At 41.6% G+C, this 24,499-nt stretch overlaps 2 protein-coding genes across 4 annotated transcripts in view; one reads left to right on the top strand and one right to left on the bottom strand.

The window, feature by feature from the left end:
* The first annotated feature begins 9,671 nt into the window (after positions 1–9,671).
* rcvrna (recoverin a) lies at positions 9,672–11,962 on the top strand. The gene is made up of 3 exons (XM_063213381.1): positions 9,672–10,052; positions 11,023–11,134; positions 11,844–11,962. Exons 1-3 carry the CDS (start codon positions 9,672–9,674, stop codon positions 11,960–11,962), a joined length of 612 nt encoding a protein of 203 aa, XP_063069451.1.
* Positions 11,963–13,873: 1,911 nt separating this feature from the next.
* The window catches only part of gas7a (growth arrest-specific 7a), an 84,566-nt gene continuing 73,940 nt past the window's right edge, over positions 13,874–24,499 (bottom strand). For all 3 annotated transcript variants that reach the window (XM_063222626.1, XM_063222632.1, XM_063222639.1), the window contains 3 exons: positions 20,187–20,266; positions 19,267–19,365; positions 13,874–17,271 (listed from right to left, as the gene is read on the bottom strand). In XM_063222626.1, coding sequence (XP_063078696.1) covers positions 17,158–17,271; positions 19,267–19,365; positions 20,187–20,266 — 293 coding nt within the window. In that variant the 3' untranslated portion in view covers positions 13,874–17,157. The remainder of the gene's footprint in view (positions 17,272–19,266; positions 19,366–20,186; positions 20,267–24,499) is intronic.

Raw genomic sequence — 24,499 nt, 5'->3', positions numbered from 1 at the left:
TCCTCTCAGACAACACAGGTCTAGATGTGATATTTCCCCAAAGATAAGCAGCAGGCACATACTGTACATAAGTACATAAGTACATAAGTACATAAACAAATGAGTGGTGGCTTGGCTGGTACAGTAACAGGCCTCAGTCATCCTCAGATTGCATGCGAATGCCATGTCGTGTGAATGTGCGTGTTCTCTCACGTGAACCCTGTACAAATGGCACCGTACGGCAGCCTCCAGAGATGGTGTGTGATTGTGGGAATGTGTATTTGTATTTGAAAGCACTTCATAGTTGTGATACTGTGCTATATAGTAAATACATATTGTATTGTATTGTATTGTATTGTATTGTATTGTATTGTATTGTATTGTATTGTATTGTATTGTATTGTATTGTATGTTATCACTGGTTTTAAAACAGAGTTCCATTCATTTTAAAGATATATTTTTGGTAACACTTTATTTTAGGGATACATCTATTAGCACTAATACATACAATATTAATGCCTGTGTAAATAACTTGTAAGGCATGTACTAAGCAAAATAAGACAGTTGTTAAGCATGTAGTCAAAAATGTCTTGTTCATGCCCAATTAGGGATTTATTACTAATATAACCTTAGTAAGGACCAGTAAGCCTATATTTCTATTTATTAGTAAGTAGTAAGTGGCAGAATTCAATGTGTATAAGCTCCCGACACACTGTGTGAACAAACCCTGAACAGTGTGAAAACAGATGCGGAATAAGGGTCCCTATTCTAAAGTGATGCATTGGTCAGCCCAGATGGCTCAGGGACTCCGCACTACCAAAGTCCCCCTTTTTACCCAGGGGCCCCACACCATCCAGGCCCGCGCTACCTAGCCCCCTCAATCGACAAAGTGTAAGGGTATATTAAATAATTATTCATTATTTAGCTGAGTCATCTAGTTTCCTCTTTTTCACAACTATGTGTTAAAGGTAACAGGAGCCTATATATAGCAAGGATTGAACGTACACTTCTCGATGGTGGTGGGTTGGTGAGATGTAATTTTTTTCATGTACCACTGAGTTTAAATTGTAAAAACCCCAAAAATAAATGCAGAACATTAGAAAAATAGTTTTGAAGCAAAACTAATCTATTCTTTTGTGATAATTAAGTTAATGTTTGAGAACATTAGCTTCAAGAAGTGCAGTGCATGATGGGTACGCAATCTAGGCCAACAGACAACCTACCCAGCTCTGAGCCTACGTCCTTAGCTCCTCCCCTCACTCGTGAAATTTAGATGCTATCCAAACAATTTGCCATTTACGTAACAACAGAAATATTATCATTGCTGCATTGGCCATGCATTGCATTTCTGACTAAGGGCATACCCATCATGCACTGCACTACTTGGAGCTAAGTTTCTCAAACATTAACTTATTTATCACAAAGGAATAGCTTAGTTTCGCTTCCAAACTATTACTCATCGTTATATTCTGCATTTATTGTAGGGTTTTTACAATTAAAACTAATTGGTGTATGAAAAAAATGACATCTCACCACCCACCGTCATTGAGAAGTTTACGTCCAATCCTTGCTATATAATGCTTCCAATTACTCTCTGACATGATGAGTAGAATAAGTGTGATCAATGTACCTGATGAGACTAAAACAAATTCAGCTATGTTCTTACACTTTGCCTCCCAGGGGCGGAGTGTGGGTAGTGTGGGGGCCCTAGGTAGTGCGGGGGCCCTAAGCCATCTGGGCTGAGCAATGCATCACTTTAGAATAGGGACCCTTATTCCACATCTGTTTTCACACTGTTCAGGGTTTGTTCACACAATGTACCAGGAGCTTATACACAGTGTATTCTGGCCCTTACTGCTTACTCATAAATAGAAATCTAGGTCTACTAGGTCCTTACTAAGGCTATATTGGTAATAAATCCCTAATTGGGCATAAACAAGACATGTGTGAGTACATGCTTAACAACCGTCTTATTTTGCTTAGCACATGCCTTACTAGTTACTTACACAGGCATTAATATTGTATGTATTAGTGCTAATAGATGTATCCCTAAAATAAAGTGTTACCATATTTTTTTGTCTTTTTGACTTAATTTATGATAGTATAGAGAAGGTGGTGACAGGAAGCGAGTGGGAAGAGACAGACGTCGGGCCAGGAATCGAACCCGGGTCAGCCGCATGGTAGATGAGTGCCTTACCGCTTGGCCACGGCAGGGCCGAGTTCCATTCATTTTTATAGCTGCTGACACCAATCAGAATAATAGTGGCATTTCACATGCAGCTCCTCAATGTAATCTCCCAGTGCTCCACAGATGAATGGAGTGGTTGTGTGTCAGTATTGTATTGTGCATGATTACTGTGACCAGGTGATTGAGATTTACATGGTATTTGAGCGCTGAATTGACTGTGATGGGGTGGTGTGTTTTCAAGCATTTGCGACAAAAGAGCATTAAAACAAAGATGTCTTACCCTTCAAAGGTCAACCCCGGCCATCATGATGCTTGTTTAGGAACCGTTGATTGGATTTAGATTTTTTTTCTGTCATCCGTCATGTTGTAAAGAAAAAAAAAGAAAACCGTGATGGAGGGTCAGCGTAATCAGGGTCTTGTCTATTGTACAACTGGTCAAATATACACACACACACACACACACACACACACACACACACACACACACACACACACACACACACACACACACACACACACACACACACACACACACACACACACACACACACACACTTAAGCAATGACCTTAAGACCACAACTATGCCAGTAAAGCAGTGTTTGAATTATTGTACACCAGAAATGACCAAGGCTACTGATGACGTTTGGCCATGCATTCGCTGTATTTGCTCTGGACGTGAAATTGATCTGTTTGATTTAGCTATGCATGTTTTTCTTATACTTTCTTCTACTGACTTCTACTGACTTTTATCAACTGTTATTAATTACCTTGGGCATTCCTGGTATTCAGGCTGTTATTGCAGGGCTAAATTCTTCTACTCCTCAAGTTCTAAACGTAAAAGAAAATCTCTAACACACACAAGCACACTCAGGCACAACACCATTGAGGCAAGTTATAGGCAGATTATAATTAATAACACTTGTAGAGAGTTACTTGTGCACAATCCCTGGTGCTGAACAAAAGGATTACGTATTTTCTGAAAAAAGGTTCGCACACTCCTTTGGATTTTTTTTCTTTAAGTTATTTTTTCTTCTTTTTATTCATTCATTCAATGGCAATGACGTTTCGACCTCTCGGTCTTCCTCAGATTCAATTAATAACACATCACTCTTCTGTAGGTAAACATAATCCATGCAAGTAGGTGTGCGTGCAAAGTTTTGTTTGCCTACAGTATCTGCTGTGACCTCTTGTTGACCTGTGGGATGAAGAGCGATGTGTCATGATTATAATCTGCCTAAAATTTGCCTCACTGGTCTGTGACGCTGAGGAGGATCCAAACGTGCGTAGATGATATCCATTATGGAGGCAGATATAATGATCAGGTCTAATCTGGGATTCCCAACACCTGCTGTGAATGAGGATGAGGCGTCAACTGTGAAACCCATTCAAGTGTTACAATACAATGCAATAGCATAGCGCATTATCACAACTATGGAGTTGAATTCAAAGCGCCTTCAAAATACACACATAGAACTACACATTCCCACATCCACACACCAGCTCTGGAGGCAGCCGCACAGCGCCGATTGTCCGGGGTTCACGTGAGACAGTGCACACGCATGCACACACACAAACAAAGACACTAACAAGAGTCCTTAAAATCTACAAAGAAGAGAAAGAACAACGTCAACAGACCAAGAGCCATGGAATTACGTATTGCACTATGGGCAGCCAAGAGGGACATTTGAAGAGTTCAGATGCAAAACCCCCTAAGTGCCTTTTGAGAAAATAATGTTAATTCATTTTTTTTAATACAAAGCTATCAAAATTGCATATTTTTTTATTTCATTTATGTACTATAACTATTTATATGTATTATCAAGTACATGAATGTAAACCAAACCAACAACGGGGTTCTCTAAAAATATAGAAGTGCAGGTCTTCAGAAATGGAGTTAGGGGGTTTTGCATCTGAACTCTTCATTTGTAGATCATGGCAAGCAGTCATTATGTCAGTGTATGATAAAATAAGACATTACCCCCACATTGAGCTATACTACTTGAAGACCTTCAGAGTAGAAACGTTGTTGTTAAAGGGACACTGTGTGAGATTTTTAGTTGTTTATTTCCAGAATTCATGCTGCCCATTCACTAATGTTACCTTTTTCATGAATACTTACCACCACCATCAAATTCTAAGTATTCATTATGACTGGGTAAATTGCATTTTTCATACATGAAAAGGGGGATCTTCTCCATGGTCCGCCATTTTGAATTTCCAAAAATAGCCATTTTTAGCTGCAAAAATGACTACTTGGACCATACTAGAAAATATTTGTTTATTACTTAGAAAACTTTCATGTAAAGATCAAATTTGGCAATAGGCAGTCCAGTTTCAATGAGCAGCATAGTTGCAGTACCTTTTTTGACCATTTCCCATACAGTGTCCCTTTAATATTAACTGAATAAAATCACTGAGTACAGCAGCAGCAGAAAGAAAATAATCTAATTTTATTATCCGTGGAACATTTTTACCCTACACCTGCATAGCGTCGGGAGGATGTGTGTACGCATACTCTGGACCACAGGGTATGATACTCTGACACGGAAAACGGACACTGGGAGATGAGAAGAGAAAGGCAGGCCCTACCACAGCCTAGCAGTAGGGCACTCGTCTACTAAGTGGCCGACCTGGGTTCTATTCCTTCCCGGCCGGGGTCCTTTGCCGGCCCTTCCCCATCTCTCTCTCCCAACTTGCTGCCTGTCACCATCTTCACTATATCATAAATAAAGGCAAAAAGATAAAAAAACATCTTCAAAAAAGAGAATGGAAAGGCAGAGAAAGGACTGGACACAAACCTGGTTGCACAGATTTATGATATTGTTTCTTGGCCCACTGAGCCACGCCACACCTAGGGTCATCTGATTTTTTTAATTGTTTAAGAGCTGAGAATGAGATGATGAAACTGCCAGAGATGTGGCCTGGTTCCAATATGACACAGTTGAGCAGTTTGGAAATTAAAACAGTTGGTACAAAACAGATGGATTTGGTTTACAGCCACTCAATAGACTGGTCATGTAGTCAGATGAGGACAAGACATTAATTACGAGTTCACATTTACACTGCCGTACAAAAGCTTGCGGTCACCACACTACCCCCCACTTGCTTGTAAATTGACACATTCCCAAGACATCGTGAATTCATAATAACAGGTTCCATTAGGTTCATTCTGATGGCTAGAAATACACATACATGCAGCTACTTCGACTTGAATTTGTATCCAAGATGGCAGCGCAACAACTGAGCTACCCCATGGTCCCATGCATTCTGTCAAAAAACAAAGAAAAGTCTGAAAAATAACATGTCTTCCTACAGTATGTAATGAAACAGGTTAGATTTCACTCTTCTGTCCATTTTAACCAATTTAATGGGTAATGATTTTTTTCCCACCTTTGGCTGTTCAGTGCTTGCCTTTGTACAATTTAAAGATACAATAGATGTCTATAACTTGAACTGCAAAAAAGAACTGGAAAAATTAGGGTGGCCTTGTTCAGATGTTTTGGTTTCGTCATACAGAGCATATGCACATAGGTACATACACCAAGTGTGTGTGTGTGTTTGTGTGTGCACACGCATGCGTGTCTGTGTGTGCGTTTTCCCTTTTGTTGTATTTGAACTTATTTAGCAAAGAATATCTGGACATTAAAGAAGGGGTAATAATAGAAAATGGATCAGTAAGAGGAAGAGGAGAAGAGAGGATGAGACATAACCTGTCACTGCTGCTTTATCGACTGCTAAGCACATCCAAGTCTCTCCCTCTCCAGTCCACACACACACTCGTCTCCTGTCTGATTTGCCGTCAGTCATCTGTAATCTGTTTTACGCTGTGGCTGTCGACGTGAGCGACATGGAGGCCAGCTAAGGGGATAATGTGGCGAAGTGTGAGTTGGGTGATATCAGGGCTGGACTGACCATCTGGCATACCAGGCATTTCCCGGTGGGCCCCGCACCCTTGTGGTGAAACAGTTCTGCGGTGAAACAGTTCTGCGCCGCTAATTATGAGGGGGGCCCCTTTAAGCCAAGAGTGCCCGGGCCCTATTTCTCCCCCTGTCCAGCCCTGGATGAGATGAGCAGCGGTCTCTAGGCCAGGGCACCGGCCTCCTGTCCTGTGGAGTGCAGAGTAGACACAGCCTAGTCTGCTGTCCATCCCATATGAAGGACAAACAGCGCTCAAGGAATCAGAATAAATCTTTTTGACAACAATCTTTTCTTTTTTTTGTTTTTGTAAAGCTTACTTGAGATGAAAGACAAAGTATCCAATGTAAAAAAAAAAACAAATTCTTGAGATCCAAATTCAGGGTAAATTCAATAGAGTTGATTTCATCACCCACAACTGCAGACTGATTCACTTGTCTGATATATATGAATCTTTGGAGCTGTCCGCTATTGTGGGTGCTGAAAACCACTCCATGGCATAATTTAACCTGTTAACTAGAAGTAGATTTTGTTCAATGGGCCTTTAGGTAAAGACACAGCTTATTTTTTGCTCGTTTTAATCACTTTTTTCCTTTTTTCACTAGTTTTTCGCTTTCTTTTTCAAAAATCATTTGGTGGACCCCATTTGCAGATTCCCCCTGTTGAAGATTCAAGTTCATTGCACTTTGTATGGATAGCAATTCTGCCCTACAAAGCAAAAAGGCAGTAGCTGCGCAGAGCTCAAAACTGAGTCAGTTGACTTTAAAATTATACTGCCATCCAGTACAAGTGTTTTTTGGGAGATCATAGACATATGACAGTTTTGTTACTTTATATTACCACCTTTTTTGCACATTAAAGTCATAGTAGCTCATTTTAAACAGCAATGCAGTTACTGCCTTTTTGCTTTATAGGGCAGAATTGTACATTTGTACAACTGTATGTTATCCTGTTGATTTGGCTATAATAAACTTGAACTTCATTTTGGTTATAGCATACTGATGTCCTTGTGAAGTGGTAAAAAGAGGATTTGAGAATCACTTCCTCTCAAGAGCATCAGAGTAAGTGGGGCTAAGTCCACCGGTACTTTAGGCATTCAGGACCCTACAGGGAGTTAGATTTGTTTTTAAATATATAATTTTCATATAAATATGGCGGTCCATTGTTTTGGCTCAGAATTTGGTGTCACGCCCCACATGAGTGCATTTAACAGTGAGTATGAAACACAATGATAAAAACCACAGACGTGGACATTAACATCCTCTTTAACGACCAGCCCAGTAACCCACTTACTCTGTTACTGTAAGCATCCGCTGACCCCCACTACTTCACAGAATCAGTGACATACCAGTAGTTGTAACACAGAGACAAAGTTAGATTGTGATTTTTGACAAACCATGCATAATTATTTTCTTTGTCTCTTGTCATTAACATGCATATGACTTAACAGGATTACTCGAACTCTGCCCTGTTAATACAAGCACTTCTAACAGACCATGCCTGAAAGCCAAAAAGGCTGTCCGTTACACAAGTGAAATGCATTCATGTATCAGTTGTGTTTGCAAGTACACTTACAGGTACAGTAGGTTAAGACCAGTGTCTTTTACACAAGTGACAATGCAATCATGTATCAGTTGTGTTTGCAAGCACACTTAGGTTAAGGCCAGTGTCTGTTACACAAGTGACAATGCATTCATATATCAGTTGTGTCAAAGGAGGCCAATTGAAAAATGTAAGGCAGCCTGCTGTGAAAGATAGGGTTCAACCTCAGGCCATGTTGTTTACAGAGGACATTCATGTTGTCATCTTACTATAAAATCAGAAGTGTGTGTGAACTCTATATCGTAAGTCAGAAAACAACACTACATGGCCTACAAACGAAATATGCCTAAGTCTCTCACAGGTTCTTTACTGTAGGTTGGCTGTTTTTATTTTATTTTAATTTAAGCATTTTTTGAGGGGGCTTTACAAGCCTTTATTGTTTTTTTTCTCAGACAGGACAGTGAAATAGAGACAGGAAGCGAGTGAGTTGGGAGAGAGACGGGGAAGGGCCGGCAAAGGACCCAGGCCAGGAATCGAACCCGGGTCGGCCACGTAGTAGACGAGTGCCCTACCATATCAGTCACGGTGGGGCCAGGTTGGCTGTTTTTTTTTTACAGTGCAAATAAATACCTGTAAAACAGGTAAAGCTGTTGTGTGTTTGTGTGGGATTAGTTACTTTGTTGGCAGCATGTACCTGTTCCCAGGCATATCTTAATTGGCTGCTCTTGCTACAGTTTAAATCAGCCCAACAGCAGATGGCCAACTGATCTACCTAGCACTCAGGACTCAGCTTAACATGCAGGAAACACACCTTTTCACACAACACTAGTATGTGCACGCACGTGTGTGTGTGTGTGTGTGTGTGTGTGTGTGTGTGTGTGTGTGTGTGTGTGTGTGTGTGTGTGTGTGTGTGTCTGCATGTGCGTGTGTGCGTGTGTGACTTACATTAACGTTCCTAAATATCTATTTTGATGTAAATGTGGGCAGAATCTGTCCACCAAACCTTGTCTGTGTGATATGGCAAGTTAATATCTCTGAAAAGATATTTAAATATGGCATGTGGAAAACAAAGATCTACCTTTTGACTGATTTACATTTGACTGATATACCACCCTTGCACACACATCCTTCTCAGCGTAACCCTACTGTGTAGCATTTGTAAGCGAGTCATTAAAAAGGGAAAAGAAACAACATCTAATGTAATATCTGTATGCCAAGTCAAGATTAGATTAGATAACTTTAGTAGTACCCAAAGGTAGATTTGGTAGTCTAGTAGTATCCGAGTGTGCTAACTCGTTTATCTGGAGCCAAGACAACCCATTCATCACCACCACCAGAGTCGTGGCCAAAAACAGCTGCGACATACTTAATTAATCTGCCAGAAAGCTTGTCTGGATTTCAAATGAGATAGCTGTAATCCTATTCAGGGCTAAAAGGGGATTGGGCAGGTACCTGTAGAAGTGTGCAAGATAGACAGACACAGGGCTGGTCTGAGGTAGAAATAGGGCCCGGGCAGTGTTGGCTAATAGGGGCCTACTTAACGGCGCAGAACTGACTCACCGGTGGACCCTGCACCCTCGTGGGCCCCTATTCTCAGAAATGTAAACAATTTAAAAAATATATTATTATTATTTTTTACATATTTGAAAAAAGGGGCCCCACAAGGATGAAGGGCCCACTGGGAAATACCCGCTATGCCAGCTGGCCAGTCCAGCCCTGGACAGACAGACAGACAGACAGACAGACAGACAGACAGACACACACACACACACACACACACACACACACACCAGGAGGGAGCCAGCACGTGAGAGAGGGCTGAGGAATAGAAGGAATAAGCGAGCTAGAAGAGGAGGAGAGAGACGTGAGAGAGGAGACGGAGGAAGCACAGCTACAAGGACGACAAAAAAAAAAAGATCCCGGCAAGCACACAGCACCTTCTTTCCACATCCACCAGAAGAAAACAAAACAAAAAGAAGGGATACACAAAAGAAGTGAAAAGAAAAGGGATATAACCCCAAAAAAGAACGTGGATAGCCAGTAACTATGGGAAACAGCAAGAGCAGTGCCCTGTCCAAGGAGATCCTGGACGAGCTGAAGCTGAACACCAAGTACACGGAGACAGAGCTGTGCAACTGGTACCAGAGCTTCCTGAAGGAGTGCCCCTCCGGCCGCATCAGCAAGGAGCAGTTTGAGAGCATCTACGCTGGCTTCTTCCCCGACGCCGACTCCACCGCCTACGCCCGCCACGTCTTCCGCAGCTTCGACACAAACGCCGATGGCACACTGGACTTTAAGGAGTACATTGTGGCGCTGCACCTAACTTCCTCCGGCAAGGTGCAGCGGAAACTGGAGTGGGCCTTCTCCCTCTACGACGTGGATGGCAACGGGACCATCAGCAAGAATGAAGTTCAGGACATCGTCAAGGTAAGCTCAAATGGGACTGGAAAAACCAACTGGAAAAAAAGCTGGTTGAAAATGTGATTTATGCTTTTATCACTATTTTTTTTACATTAACAATGAATTGCGTTTTTTTTTAGTTTTCATATTTTGTATTACTTATGTGCATGGTCATTGATATTTATGTATGGCCTAAACTTTCTTTGCCTTGAGATGAATCATAAGTGATGCAGGCATTTTGAGCTACATTGCTGTCCAAATATATGACACAATAATACCACAATAATAACAAGCTTCTAATTGGTTTAAGATGCTACTACATCATGGATAAAACACATGCACCTAAAAACATGAAAATAAAATGCCTAAAATGAGCCTTCCTCTGTAAGAAGGAAGACAAGACTTGAATGACCACGGTTCTGTGTTTCTTTGCAATGGGAGTGAATCTACTAAGGGCCCAGTTGTCTACATATTGATCACTCCATTTCCTTAACTAACATTACTTCAGCTGTTTTACATTGAATTTTATATTTAAAAACAAGATGTTGAATGGGAAATCATCAGGAAAATTTGCTAGGATCAGAAAGTGCCTTATTGGTACAGTTACTATATCAAGAACCTATTGTTACAAATTCTCAAATAGCATGAGACAGGCTTCAATCCATGTCCTGGACAGTGATAAGCGACGAGGGTGGGTCTACCAGCTGTCCTGTTTCTTTTTGTGGACACAGTGAGTAGGATCTGTTGCCCACCCCCATAGATTTAGGTCAGCTGCTGGGAAGACGCTCAAGCAACTGCTTAAGCAACTAATTAACTCACTGTCAGAGCAAGAGAAGACCCGGCTCAAACAGGATTATATCTTGCTGTGTTCTTCATGTGAGATGGCAAAATCAGCTGACTTCTGACAGAAATCTGTATGTGTGCGTGTGTGTGCGTGTGTGTGCGTGTGTGTGCGTGCGTGCGTGTGCGCGTTTGTGCGTTCTTTTTTTCAATGCAGTCAATATTCAACATGATCCCTGCCGAGGACCAAAAAACTCTTCCAGATGATGAGAACACGCCTGAAAAAAGAGCTGATAAAATCTGGAACTATTTTGGGAAGGGAGAAAATGGTAATTTTGAGTATTTCATTGTTTTTTGACACCATAAGAAACTCATAAACTGTGCCTTTACAATATACAGACTGTACATACTGTATATGGGCATTTTTCCTGTGACGTCAAGCACCTCTGATTCAATGCATTTGAAGCAGGTGTAAGTTTCATCCGTTTGGCATAGATACAGTAAAGATACACAGCACTGTTTTCAATGATCTTCTGCCTGAAACAGGTTTATACCGTTTGTACATAACTTGTTGGAAGTCACTGAGTGTGTTTTTATGCAGTCCAGTATCCTGAATATGAGTTATGATCATATTCCGGATAAGGTGTTTATGAGCACAGAACGCTATATCCCTGTCTGCATTCTTGGCCGTTATACCTGTAGAATTGTCTTCAAGTGCGTGTAGCCTGGATACCAGCAACAGCGTTCTATGGGAAGCCCCACTATTTGGGATAAGGTGTTTACATGCGTCAGTATCCCCAACTTCTGTCGGAATACTCCACCTATCATATCCCGATTTCTCAAAGTCCCGAATAAGGGCTTATCGGGGATACTGAAGTCGGGAAAAGGTGTTTATATGTTCAAACGCAAATTTGGGATACTTAGATCATATTCGGGATATTGAACTGCATGTAAACGCACTCATTGCGAAAAGGCGAATTCCACTCAACCTAGGCTCTTTTGGGTTCATAATCAATTTATTTGTATGCTTTGTTGCAGATAAAATTAAAGAGGGCGAATTCATCCAGGGGGTCATTGACAATAAGGACATCCTGCGGCTGATGCAGTACGACGAACCACAGAGGATTAAAGACAAACTGAAAGAAAAGAAACAGTGAAACAGTTCAGCGTTCAGTTGGTTGAATCCCTTGTCCCATCTGTACTGTGAAGACTGTCCAAAGCCTCATTGTTTACACATCACAAATGCATTTTCACACAGACCTGGTCTGTCTCCACAGATCATAGGCCTTCATGCGTGCAATGCTGAGCCTACAGCACAATAATGGACATGCTTGTTTTGTTCCACACACAAAGACTGGTTGCAACAGACTAAGTTCTGGTTTGGTTCGATCAGTGTTACATTCCACGATTGATGGGTTGCTCCTATGACAGGAGAGCAGATCTATGACCTCAGGGCCTGAAGCTTCAGACTTGCCCTACTGTATACTGTACATATCATTTCACACAGTGCTTATCAAGACCACTGCCCACCATATTCAATGTATTCCTGAAACAACCAGGACCACAGCAGACAAATCCTGTACTGTAAAACCTGTGTTGTGTTCTGTTAATCCACCTCTCAGACCTTTTTTTTACCATTGTCTTTTTTTAGATTGTTATGGGCAATAGTTTCTGCAATTATGTGTAATAGATATTTAAAAAGATTTTGTATTTGTGTATAAGTGTGGACCAACTCTTTGCTTTCCATCATAGATATTTTGCAGATGCCGGGATGATGCAAATCCTCTTTAAACCAAGGAAACATTGTACATATTGTGCTGGGCTGAAATATGTTGGTTAGTCCTTACTATTGGGGCTATTGGTGACTGCTATACTTACTTACATGTTTATTACTAATACTGCACAGTAACACAGAACTCTACAACACTGGTACACATGCATGCCACAGTTCTTGTTTTTCTTTTGGGCCCTGGGACACTTTGCCTGAGGACATAACCAATAAGCACTCTTACATTCAGGGAACTACACTCACTCATTTCAGATGAGAAGATTCGCCATTTTGTTTTTGTAATTTAATGGACAGTGAACAATGAAACAATACGTTTTAGACGGAGTGCAACCAGTTATATATTGTGTGATTGTGATTGTTTTGGGTCCACATGTTCCTTTCCAATAAATCAAATCAAAATGTCATTGTGTTGAAATTCATTGATGTTTTAAGTGGAGAAACTGTTCATACTGCAAGCTGAACAAGTGGCTAGACAACTCTAAACACCTAGTTGTCCATCTCTTAGACCTGGTTGGATTGCCCCCGACTGGGGCAGGGAATTGGTGTCATCTTCATCTGCTCAGCATGGGCCGAGGTTCAGCTCCAGTGCAGAGCCCTATGGGCTGAACAGGAGCTTTTGGGGTTATGCCAAAAATACTGGGCTTAAGCCCGTTCATCTGGAGGGTGAGTTGTCCTCCCTAATGCTCATCCTGGTTCCACGGCTCCACTCGGCCAATGGCGAGCGACCAAGAGGGCCAAGCCAAGGGGTTGACTTTCATCTACTTAGGAGAGTAAATCCTATTAACCGAGTTCCAAGTAACCGCGGGGGTTAGCCATTTGTCGGGATGGACCACAAAACATGGGGATTGCCAAACAGATGAGGGTGGCACTTAATGAGAACGCTTTACTAATAAGCTATTTACATGGACTTTGCATTCATTGACTTTTACTTTACATTTAGTTCATCATTTGGCATTGCTGTTAGGCTTTTTACGATCAGTTGACCATTTTGAACATGATGAGTAAACAAATAGCCAACGGACTGTTGATGCTTATAATGATACTATAATGATACACAGGAATTGTGTAAGAGGCATTGCTACCAAACAATTCATTAATGCAAATAAGAAATCATTAATTCAATGTTAATATGTGTAAAGACATCGTTATAAGCAGGAAGTTAGCATAAAGTATTTCGTAAATGAGGCACATCAGTTAGGTGTCTCCTTGAGCACAAAACAAGGTTAACCTGGTGCAGGATAATTGACTCCAAATACTATACACGGAATCAAAAGTCTTTTCTTCCAATTTTATTGTGGACATATCGAAAACAAACTTGACAACTCCGTAAACATTTGAGTTAATGAACACCGGGTTTATGAGTAGAGACTGTTCACCAAATTTGAAATCAACCGTTTTCAGAAATGTGTAAAAAAAAAAATGCATTTACACAAACACACACATTAAATTGAACGACTGAGCCCAAAAACACACGGACCGTACATCATTGACCACACTTATCAACACAACAATGCAACATGGAGGATAGGATACTATACCAAGATGATGTCCTCTTTGGCAGAGGCCAGAGTTGGGAGTGGACAACAAGAGATCTAACTCAAACATGCCCTAAATTCCACAAAGTAATTCAAAATTAGTTAAATATTTGTTGTTACGCTGCCTGCTAGCCTCTGTATAAAAATCTACAATGCACCGTGTAAAGGACAGAGGCGATAACTGATTACAGAACCACTACAGCACTGAAGGTTTTCGCATAATGGGATACATGTTTATTATTTGATTGTTGAGGTATCAGTTGGATGGAGGTGCTCTCTGCTGTGCCATGCTGTTTGGAGTAGGTAGAGGAGAACACTGAGCCCAGACATACACTCAGGTCTTAACACATGCAACTCTGCTTCATGATTAGTTGAACTGATTATGTTCTGTATGTTATAGTGTTATAGTGGATAGTCTGTTGTCCAGGCTATGTACAATGACTTGACCGTGTCTTCTTACTATTCATGGCGATTGTTAGGATAAGGTTTCTCATTTCAAAAGCCATAGGTTATGCCATACAACGTTATGTAGCATGCTGTATAATGGCTGATAATAGTGAAGGTCATAAGCCCTAATGCTAGCCTGCAGTGGCATGTGCTACGGCATGTTTGTGTCATGGTTATTCACTTTTATGTAAAATGACATTTTTTTAAAGGAAAATGTTGCAGTTCTTCTTTATGATAATAAGTGGCATACACACGAGGGGGATCAACAGGGAGAAGTTTTGCATTGTTTCTTGCTTTCATCTTTTTAACACTAAATTAAAGGCTTCACACTAGGCCATAGTGTTTGTTGGCTGTCAAACACTGCCCGAATTTAAAATTCTAAAAACACAATAGGTTTGGGACTCTGTCGTGTGTTCAATGAATGGTGTTGGAGCACACGTCTGTGTGAAAGGCAGACATAGCCTACCATTGGTGAAGTAAAATGGTCTGGTAGATGTTTCAATTTTCACTTTGGTGTTTTCACCAAATGAACCACAGATCTTGGCAAAAAGATACAGGTTAGATTGCTTTTTTATGAGGATTCTGCAGTGGGATAACATTTGTGCCACTATCACTCTTAAGTGAACTTTCTAGTAGTGGTAATGTTATCTGTGCTATGACATAACCGAAAAATCAGTTTGTAGTATGTAATTCATAGAGTTTACATTTTACAATTTGTAGAATATGAATGTTTGGAGCTCACTCTTCTAAAAAGAATTTAAACAAACAGATAACAATACAAAATAATGACTTAAAATAAAATAGTGCACTAACGGTATTTACAAATACATACAAACATCCACTATATATATAGAGTTATGACATGGATTATATCATGAACATTCCAAGGCGATTGACCTTTAGGCACTAAAAGGTGTACATTGTAACAAAAGCCGCCATTCTGAATCTACCATAACTTTCACTTTTTGACAGTGAACTTTAACCTGGCACCAGGCGACTCAGGGGGGCTAACACAGCTGAAGTGAGCCCAAAGATGTTGTAACCTCTTATGACCGTGTCTTTTGTACAAAGAGGTTCTGACCTCTTACAACCTTGTCTATTTTTGCAATGAGCTTATAACCTCTTTGAGCGAGCCCCAATGTTGCTGGGTAATATGGTGGTACGGTACCGTATGGTTTGTGGTCTGGGAAAGAAGGTGAATACTCCACCAAAAGTTGTTACATTCTGACAGAGATTGCACAGGTTTACACCAGACAGAGATTACACAGGTTAAATGCTGGGACTGAGGAAGCTCAGTATGCACTTGATAACCAAGACATTGGCCCAGTTTCACAAAAGGTTGTAGTTACATATCCTTAGAGTTGTTTTGTTCAAGCTTCATCATCGAGAGATAGAGAGAGAGAGCGACAGCCAGTTAAATTGTCACACATATAGGGCACATACACAAACAGATGTAAGGTTCCTATTTGTTTTGCCATGGCCCAAAAGGGCATTCATTTTTGTAGAACAAAAGAAGTCAATCAATATTAGATCACTAAACTACACGACTGCCATAAACCATTCACGAATGTCAAAATAATCATCTTATGCCACAACATCTTGTGTACTGTACATTCCTCTATGAAAAAAAATCGTATACATCTTTCTGTAAATTAAATCTATAGAAATATATAATCATGCAGAATGTTCTTTTCATTTTCATAGTTAACTTTCTATTGTCTGGACTTCTTTTGGTAGTTTAATTTAAACACTGTTTTTAACCATCGCTCTCTTCGTAAGGGGCTGTAGTCAAGATCACATAACGTTACCTTTGCTGGTGTCCATTTCACTGTGTGGTAGAGGGGGGATTCCAAATGACAGGGGAGTATCAATCATGTGGAAGTATGATAAACGTATCACCATTTCACACCAAGAGTCAAGGGACATTACCGAAACCTCAGCACTCTTCCTGTGTTAAGCTAAGGAAATTTAATTTACATTTCCAATAGTAAATTCTTTTTGCAGTGATATGAAATATGACGACCATTGACCAACATTAATATCTAGGTTTAGAGGGAGCAATATGATATTCTTTATAATGACTCTGAGGTGCGGTGCCATGATTGACAAAAGAGGAAACTAACACACAGATAAGAGTAAGCATTTAAAGTGTTATGTTTGCATGAGTTCTCACTCACAGCCAATGCAATGAAGTAAATGTGAGTGCAATCGGCTGTATGGTCCTTTCAGCAGAGGGCACTGTTTGACTCCGCATGTCCATGTATGCCTTGTTGCTGCAGCTCACTTAGATGCATTATGGGAAGTGTAGTCCATGCTGATGCTGGTGGATTCCATGGTTGAATAGAGAGGAGAGACTATTGTATTGTGTGCCTCAATATACATGGGAGTCGGAGGGATTTACTGAGACGTGATAGGAGGAGAAACAGGAAGGGGAAGTTGAGGAGGAAGAGGAGGAGGAGGAAGTAGAGAGGGGTACCTACACGGATGGGATCACTGTCACTCATGCACACCTGACCCGATTTGACCCGACTGGCAGGCTGGTGGGTGGGTGGGTGGTGCTGCCTGGCGGTGGGGACGTCCACTAAATGTTCATGTCCACGGGCCGCACCTCGCCCGTCTTGTGCTCCTTCACCCACAGCTCCCTGTCTTTGGCTGGGTCCACGCTCTGCAGGAGCTGGTCAACTGGCTCCAGTGTCTGTCAAACACAGAGGCACAGGGCATGTATTTATTTATTTATTTATTTATTTGAGTACTGTATACAATGCAGTGTGTTAAACCCAAGACAAATTCCCCCCTGGGGACAAGAAAGTTCACTCTATTTATTTTTGGGGGGATTTTGTTATTTTTCATATAGGATAGTGGACGAGAGACAGGAAGCAAAGGTGGGAGAGAGGAAGGATGCTGATAACATAATTTGTGATTTTGGGGGCCCAATCTTTCATGGGGCCCAACATTTTTAGCGGTGACCCTGCAGACAGCCACCAAGCCGTGCAAACAGTTTGTGTTAAAATAACGTGAAGTGTTCGGTCAAAGCATCCAGTCATGAATTGAAGACAGAGGCAATCCAGAAACGCATCATTACTGGTGATTGTCGCAACCCTGCAGGAGAGCTAGGCAGCAACTTATACCTGCTTCAAATGCGCTGAAAGAAAGCTGCCTATGTGAAGATACAGAACAGCACTGCCCAACGAAGGCAAACGACAGCATTTTTTGACAGTATTTTGTCAAAATTAAGTTTAGACTGAAAATGGTCTTCATTTCACCTCCTGTATCTTGTGACAAAGCCTTATGGTTCAGATGTGTCCCGTTTAAGAGATATTGCCATGTCAAATTTGCAGTAACTGCAATATCTGACCTAATGCCAAGGTTTTGAATTCTCGGTTTCAATGTTGGTTTAGTTCCTGCGCTTTGCCTTTGTAGGGCAGAGCAAGAGCCTGACAAAAGGCCTTCAACAATCACAGTCACATCCAATGATGCCAGCACACTGGACTGGTGAGGCTCAAGGGTGTTCTGAATGGCATCTCGTACACTAGAGTACGTACAGATGCTCTCTTTCAACTTTGTTTGACACGTTCCCGGTGCAGAGAGATGACAGGGGCCGATCAGCCGCAGAGCAAAGTCAGTTTATGCTGTGGGAGTAGCAGACGCTCGTTGTGTAAACTCCCCCATCAGTGAGTCAGCAGCCTTAGTGCTCACATCAGCCCCCCTTCTACAATCTCCCCCCAGACTCCCATCCCTGAAAGCTTTGTCTAAACACACAATGAGACATCCAGTCCAAAATAATAAAAGACTTGAACCACCCAAATGCAAAGACGAACTGATGTGCTGCATTTTCTTTATTCCTGATACACATTTGCATTCCACTGTTGAATCAACACTTAGAGATTACCGATAACACCATCAGTGTTAAATGTGCCTCTCTGAGTGTTGAACTTGACACTGCCTACTTTGCTGTGGGCTGTAGTGCTGCCGCTTGTGATGATGGCTGCCAGCCTCCACAACAGCCCTTGAGAGAGATCTGATAGGCGGTGAGTGATGCTTCTGCTGAATGGCTTCCTCTTCTCTGGGCTCTGGCTGTGACAGCAGCTTCTGTCTGTCTCGCTAACGGATGTGTCACAGCAGTTTTCCACACACAATGTACTTTGCAAAGTTTACCTTTTGTTTTATGGCATATAGTATCTAATATGCGTTGCACATGCACATTGCACTTGATATGCAATATACAACACAAGAGATAACACATGTCCCCCCCACCCCCGCACAAAAACACACACACACACACACACACACACACACACACACACACACACACACACACACACACACACACACACACACACACACACACACACACACACACACACACACACACACACACACACACACACACACACACACACACAGCACAAGGACACAATAACTACTCAAAATGCAGTGCTGACGTGCCTAATAAGTGTATTCATACATAGCATTACCTGGCCTGTCTAAGCACATACTATATTGCTAGTACAACGGGGTGCAGCTTTGCCCCCAACTAAAGCCTTCATACATTTTAATCATTCTTGCAGGATACAGCATCTTAAAACTTATGGGGCCAAGTGGTGAGGGTTGACTGACTGATTGGTGAAAAGCACATCTGTGTGAGTTTAAGTGAAGGGAGTGGTATTGATCAGGGTTGAGAGTGACTCACGCTTTGGTTGAACATGTCGGTCTCGTGCCTGAGGGTGGTGTACTGCCGCAGGTGAGTCTGGATCATCTCCACGCGCTCCACCTCCAGTCGCTCCAGCTCCTACAGCAGCCAGGGAGAGGAGACACAACACCACATGGTCAAATCAAGCACAGGGAGAGGAGACACAACACCACATGGTCAAATCAAGCATGGAGGAAAGGCAGGGAAACACCAACCAGGCACAATGGAGACACACAAGGTCAAAAATGTGGGGGTTCCATTTAGAAAAACACTCTTTTAGCCATAATGCATTATCTGTTAAAGGGACACTGTGTGAGATTTTTAGTTGTTTATTTCCAGAATTCATGTTACCCATTCATTAATTTAACCTTTTTCATGAATACTTACCACCAGCATCAAATTCTAAGTATTCATTATGACTGGAAAAATTGCACTTTTCATACATGGAAAGGGGGATCTTCTCCATGGTCCGCCATTTTGAAATTCCAAAAATAGCCATTTTTAGCTGCAAAAATGACTGTAATTGGACCATACTAGAAAATATTTGTTTATTACTTATCAAATTTGGCAATAGGCAGCCCAGTTTCAACGAGCAGCATAGTTGCAGTACCGTTTTTGACCATTTCCTGCACAGTGTCCCTTTAAAGGCAGTGCATTATGGAACTCAATACCATTGCACATAAGGGAATGTCCCTCTTAAGCCATCTTCAAGAGCCAGATTAAAATGTGGCTTCGAGCCCAACAAACATGTATACACCACTAGTTTGAACTTGTACACACGCACACACAATCTACTAACACATAGCCCTATTTTTGAGCCTCTTTCCTTTTATTAGTATGCATTTTGTCCCTGTATTTGTATCATTCAAATATGAAGGCAACAATAATATACAGTAAATGCTTTAGTGTTGTGCACTTACCAAACCTGAGGTGACCATCTCCTCAAACCACTTGGACTGGGCCTGGTTGTAGAGGTCCACACAGCGCATAAGGTCATCTCCTGCAGGAGGAGAAGAGCCAGGGATTCAAGATTCACCACGATTGCCATGTCAACAAACATGTCATGCCATGTCTCAGTTGATAGGGATTTGTTCTCGCACATCCCTTACATCAAATACATAAAAGGAACAGAGAAACACAACAGCAGAGCACGTACATAAGGACAGAGAGCTATGGGCACACAGACATGTTACAGTGAACAGTAAAGGTTACGAAGTACAAATTGCATATGAAATTGCATAATTAAGTCCTTATTGAAGGGCAATGGTAAAGTTCATACAGTTCATACGTTGCATACGTTGCGTGCATGGCAAAAATCACAGCACGCTCAAATGATGACCAGTGGATATGTGCTTTCTTTGGACCTGGATGTAGCAGACTCCAAACATTCCTGTGTATTAGTTTACATTACATTACCGTACATACATCACTGGTGTGACAACAACTACCTCATCATTGACACCGTAAAAACAGAGGAGACTATTTTTGGTAAACCGCCAAACCTCCAACTACTTCCTGTTAAAATCCATGACTCTGACATAAGCCAAGTCCCATCCTATAAATATCTGGGTGTTATGATTGACCAGAATCTGACTTGGACTGACCACATTGACTTCACGTGTAAATACAAACCCCAACTCCGGTGAAGTTGGGACGTTTGGTAAACAGTGAATAAAATCAAAATGCTGTCATTTTCAAAACATTCAATCTATTCATTAGATGGAGAATAGTGAAAAGACAACATATTAAGTGTTAAAACCGAGAAAAAATATTGTTTTGGGGGACATATGTACTCATTTCTAATTTGATAAATCCAACACGTCTCAAAAGAGTTGGGACGGGGACAATAAATGGCAGCAAATGTTGAGGAAGACTAAAAACAAAACTAAAGACAACACTTAACAGTTAAATACATTAACCGATGAGATGATTTTATATAAAAACAGTGTTAATTCCTATCTTGGACATGATTTCACCAGCTTAAATGGTGGGTGTATTCATTGTCATGTTTTGCAATGTTTTCCTTTCTGTAGTGCTTACAGTGTGACAGGTCTTGACCAAAAGCCCACCATTTTATCACCTGCTGGTCCTTATGATGGAGCCAAACTGTTAAAACATAGTAGAGAATGCAATTTGACCTTACTATGTGGCAGTAATCGAATATCTCCCTTCAAAATATAATGCATGAGTGGCTTTTCATGCTGTTTAAAACCCATTTATACCATTCAGCACTGTATTTAACTCTACAGATGAGTGAGAACATCTTAACCAATGCACTACTGCACCCGCATGCCATCATGGAGGCTGACTTTTGAAGTTAGCACTAACACAAGTTGGATGGTCCATTTTCACTGTAGCACAGGATGTGCAATGCTCTATTATTGTCAAAAAGAATGGACTTCTACAACTTCTGCTGACTTCTGTAAGCAAAGGACAGTTTCCCATGTCTTCTGGGTTTATGTGAGCTCAGGTGCTTAGGAGAATGTTACACCCCTGTATCATTTGCACGCATTAAGCATTCTTAATATGGTCAATTTTCAATAGCTCTAGCACTCCAGGAATTAGAGTGAGACTACAGCCAATATATATTTCATGATGTCATGAACCTATACAATGATTTTAGTAACAAAAATATGTCTTATATACACTCAATCGTGGTAAATCAAAGGGAATTCAAAAATGTATGTAATAACTATGGTAATTATTCCCTTTGCATCTTTAATTCTGAGTGACTCAGCCTCTCTGTGATGATCTTATACCTGGACACCTATATTGTCCGTCAGTACAATTCATTTTGAAATGTTCTTCTTTGTTGTTTTATCTTATTTGGATGTTTACTAAATTTCACTGATCCCCGTCCCAACTTATTTGAGACGTGTTGGATTTATCAAATTAGAAATGAGTACATACAGTATGTCCCCCAAAACAATATTTTTTCTCGGTTTTAACACTTAATATGTTGTCTTTTCACTATTCTCCATCTAATGAATAAATTGAATGTTTTGAAAATGATAGCATTTTGATTTTATTCACTGTTTACCAAACGTCCCAACTTCACCGGAGTTGGGGTTTGTAAATACAGCAACGCATATACTTCCTGCGAAGATTAAGATCCTTTGGTGCTAGTGCCCAAATCATCTTCTTATTTTTTACATCTGTGATCCAGAGCGTTATGCTTTACTGCAGTGCAGCTTGGTACAATAGCCTCTCTGTAAAAGATAAAGCCAAACTCCAACGGCAAATTAAAATCTGCTCTAAGATCATTGGGCTGCCCATAGCAAACCTATTCCAGGAAGCTCATAACAAAAGCATGCTCCGACTGGCCACTTGCATCTCTACTGACATCACACACACTCTTTACCAAGAATACCAGCCATTACCCTCAAGTAGGCGTTTCAGAGTTCCCCGCTTTAACCGCAACAGACTTAAACATGCTTTCATACATCAATCGATTCTTTTGTTAAATCAATCATAAGACTGCATAGAGCTATCACTCCATGTTGGTAGGATCTTCAAGTTATGTGGGTTGTATGTAATGTATGTATGCATGTATGTCTGTATATAGGCCTCTGTCCTCTGTTTTTTGTTTGTTTTGTCTTGTTTTTGTTTTTTGTCAGTTGTGCAATAGTCTTGTGATGTGATGTTATGTGTACGTCCTGTCTTAAGCGAGTGTTGCTCAGGGACGCAAAAAGAATTTCAGTGAAAACTGACAATAAAGTCTAATCGCATCATAATCGTATCCTAATCGTATCGTATTACATATCTTCATATGCACAGAACATCTTGTCAATCTCTGAGTGTCATCTGTCGTCCTCTATTTACAACGCTACTGTTTGCCCTATATGGCTTTAAATATTATTTTGATTTACATTGAATCATTTATGAATTATTTTAATGTCAATGTTGCATTTCATATTTCATATTGCATTTCTTGCATACATTTATTGCATTTTACGCTCGCTCACTAGCGCCCATAATCTTGCAACCAAATGTGGCACTGCAGTGGTTACATCGATGTATTCAATGAAGTATAGTGTATTTTCATTGAAGTATGCTCGCTGCAGCAGAGTTGCAGCACTTCTTGATATTGCCAGCAGAGGGCAGCATCTAAAAGCAAAACGCAGCTCGCTTATCATCCCCACACATGGCTTCACACCAAGACACTGGGACTGCAGTGTCCATATTGTGTATGCTGGTGCACACATAAAACACATTACAGTACTACAGTAGGGGAAGGAGAGCACGGCCCGGGGGGGGGGGGGGGGGGGGGGGGTGGTAGAGAGAGGGAATAAGAGAGAGAGGGGGGAGAGACATGGTCCACGTGCAGATATCTGTGTCTCTCTGCTCTCTCTCTCTCTCTGTGTGTGTGTGTGTGTGTGTGTGTGTGTGTGTGTGTGTGTGTGTGTGTGTGTGTGTGTGTGTGTGTGTGGTGTGTGTGTGTGTGTGTGTGTGTGTGTGTGTGTGTGTGTGTGTGTGTGTGTGTTTGTGTGTGTGTGTGTGTGAGTGTGTGTGATGTGTGTGAGCGTGTGTGATGTGTGTGTGTGTGTGTGACGCGTGTGTGTGTGTGTGTGTGTGTGTGTGTGTGTGTGTGTGTGTGTGTGTGTGTGTGTGTGTGTGTGTGTGTGTGTGTGTGTGTGTGTGTGTGTGTGTGTGTGCACATGCATGACTGTGTGGCTGTTTCTTTTCCCTGAAAACGCCCAAAGACAGTCACAAACTGATGCAGGGAGAGGAACAGAGTGAAATCAAGCTGTCTGAAATAACAACACGTTTTAATCTGTATGGAAATGAGAAACCCGCCACCCCACTCCCACACCCGCCCCGAACCCACCAATCCACCCCCGACCGCTGACATGCACGTCTGCTCTCTGTCCTTACTCCACAGCAGAGGAATGGGGAGCGGGCAGAAACACACATACACACACACACGCACGCACGCACAAATACACGCACGCACGCACGCACGCACGCACGCACGCACGCACGCACGCACGCACGCACGCACGCACACGCACACGCACACGCACACACACACACACACACACACACACACACACCCTGCCGGTCATTAGCCAACCTGCCTCCTCAACACTGATTAGTCCACTGCTCTAATGCCTGAGCCTTGATTAGGCCGCCACCGCTGCCTGATAACTGTGTCCGACTCCAGGAGAGATGGACGGCGTGATCAGGGGTGGCACGGGGTGGTGAGAGGAGGAGGGAGAGAGAAAGGTCTCAG

The sequence above is a fragment of the Engraulis encrasicolus genome, chromosome 2, assembly GCF_034702125.1.
Source record: "Engraulis encrasicolus isolate BLACKSEA-1 chromosome 2, IST_EnEncr_1.0, whole genome shotgun sequence".
In the NCBI taxonomy this organism is placed as follows: domain Eukaryota; kingdom Metazoa; phylum Chordata; class Actinopteri; order Clupeiformes; family Engraulidae; genus Engraulis; species Engraulis encrasicolus.
The sequence above is the reverse complement of the archived record's forward strand: the minus strand, read 5'-3'. Positions and strand labels throughout refer to the sequence as shown.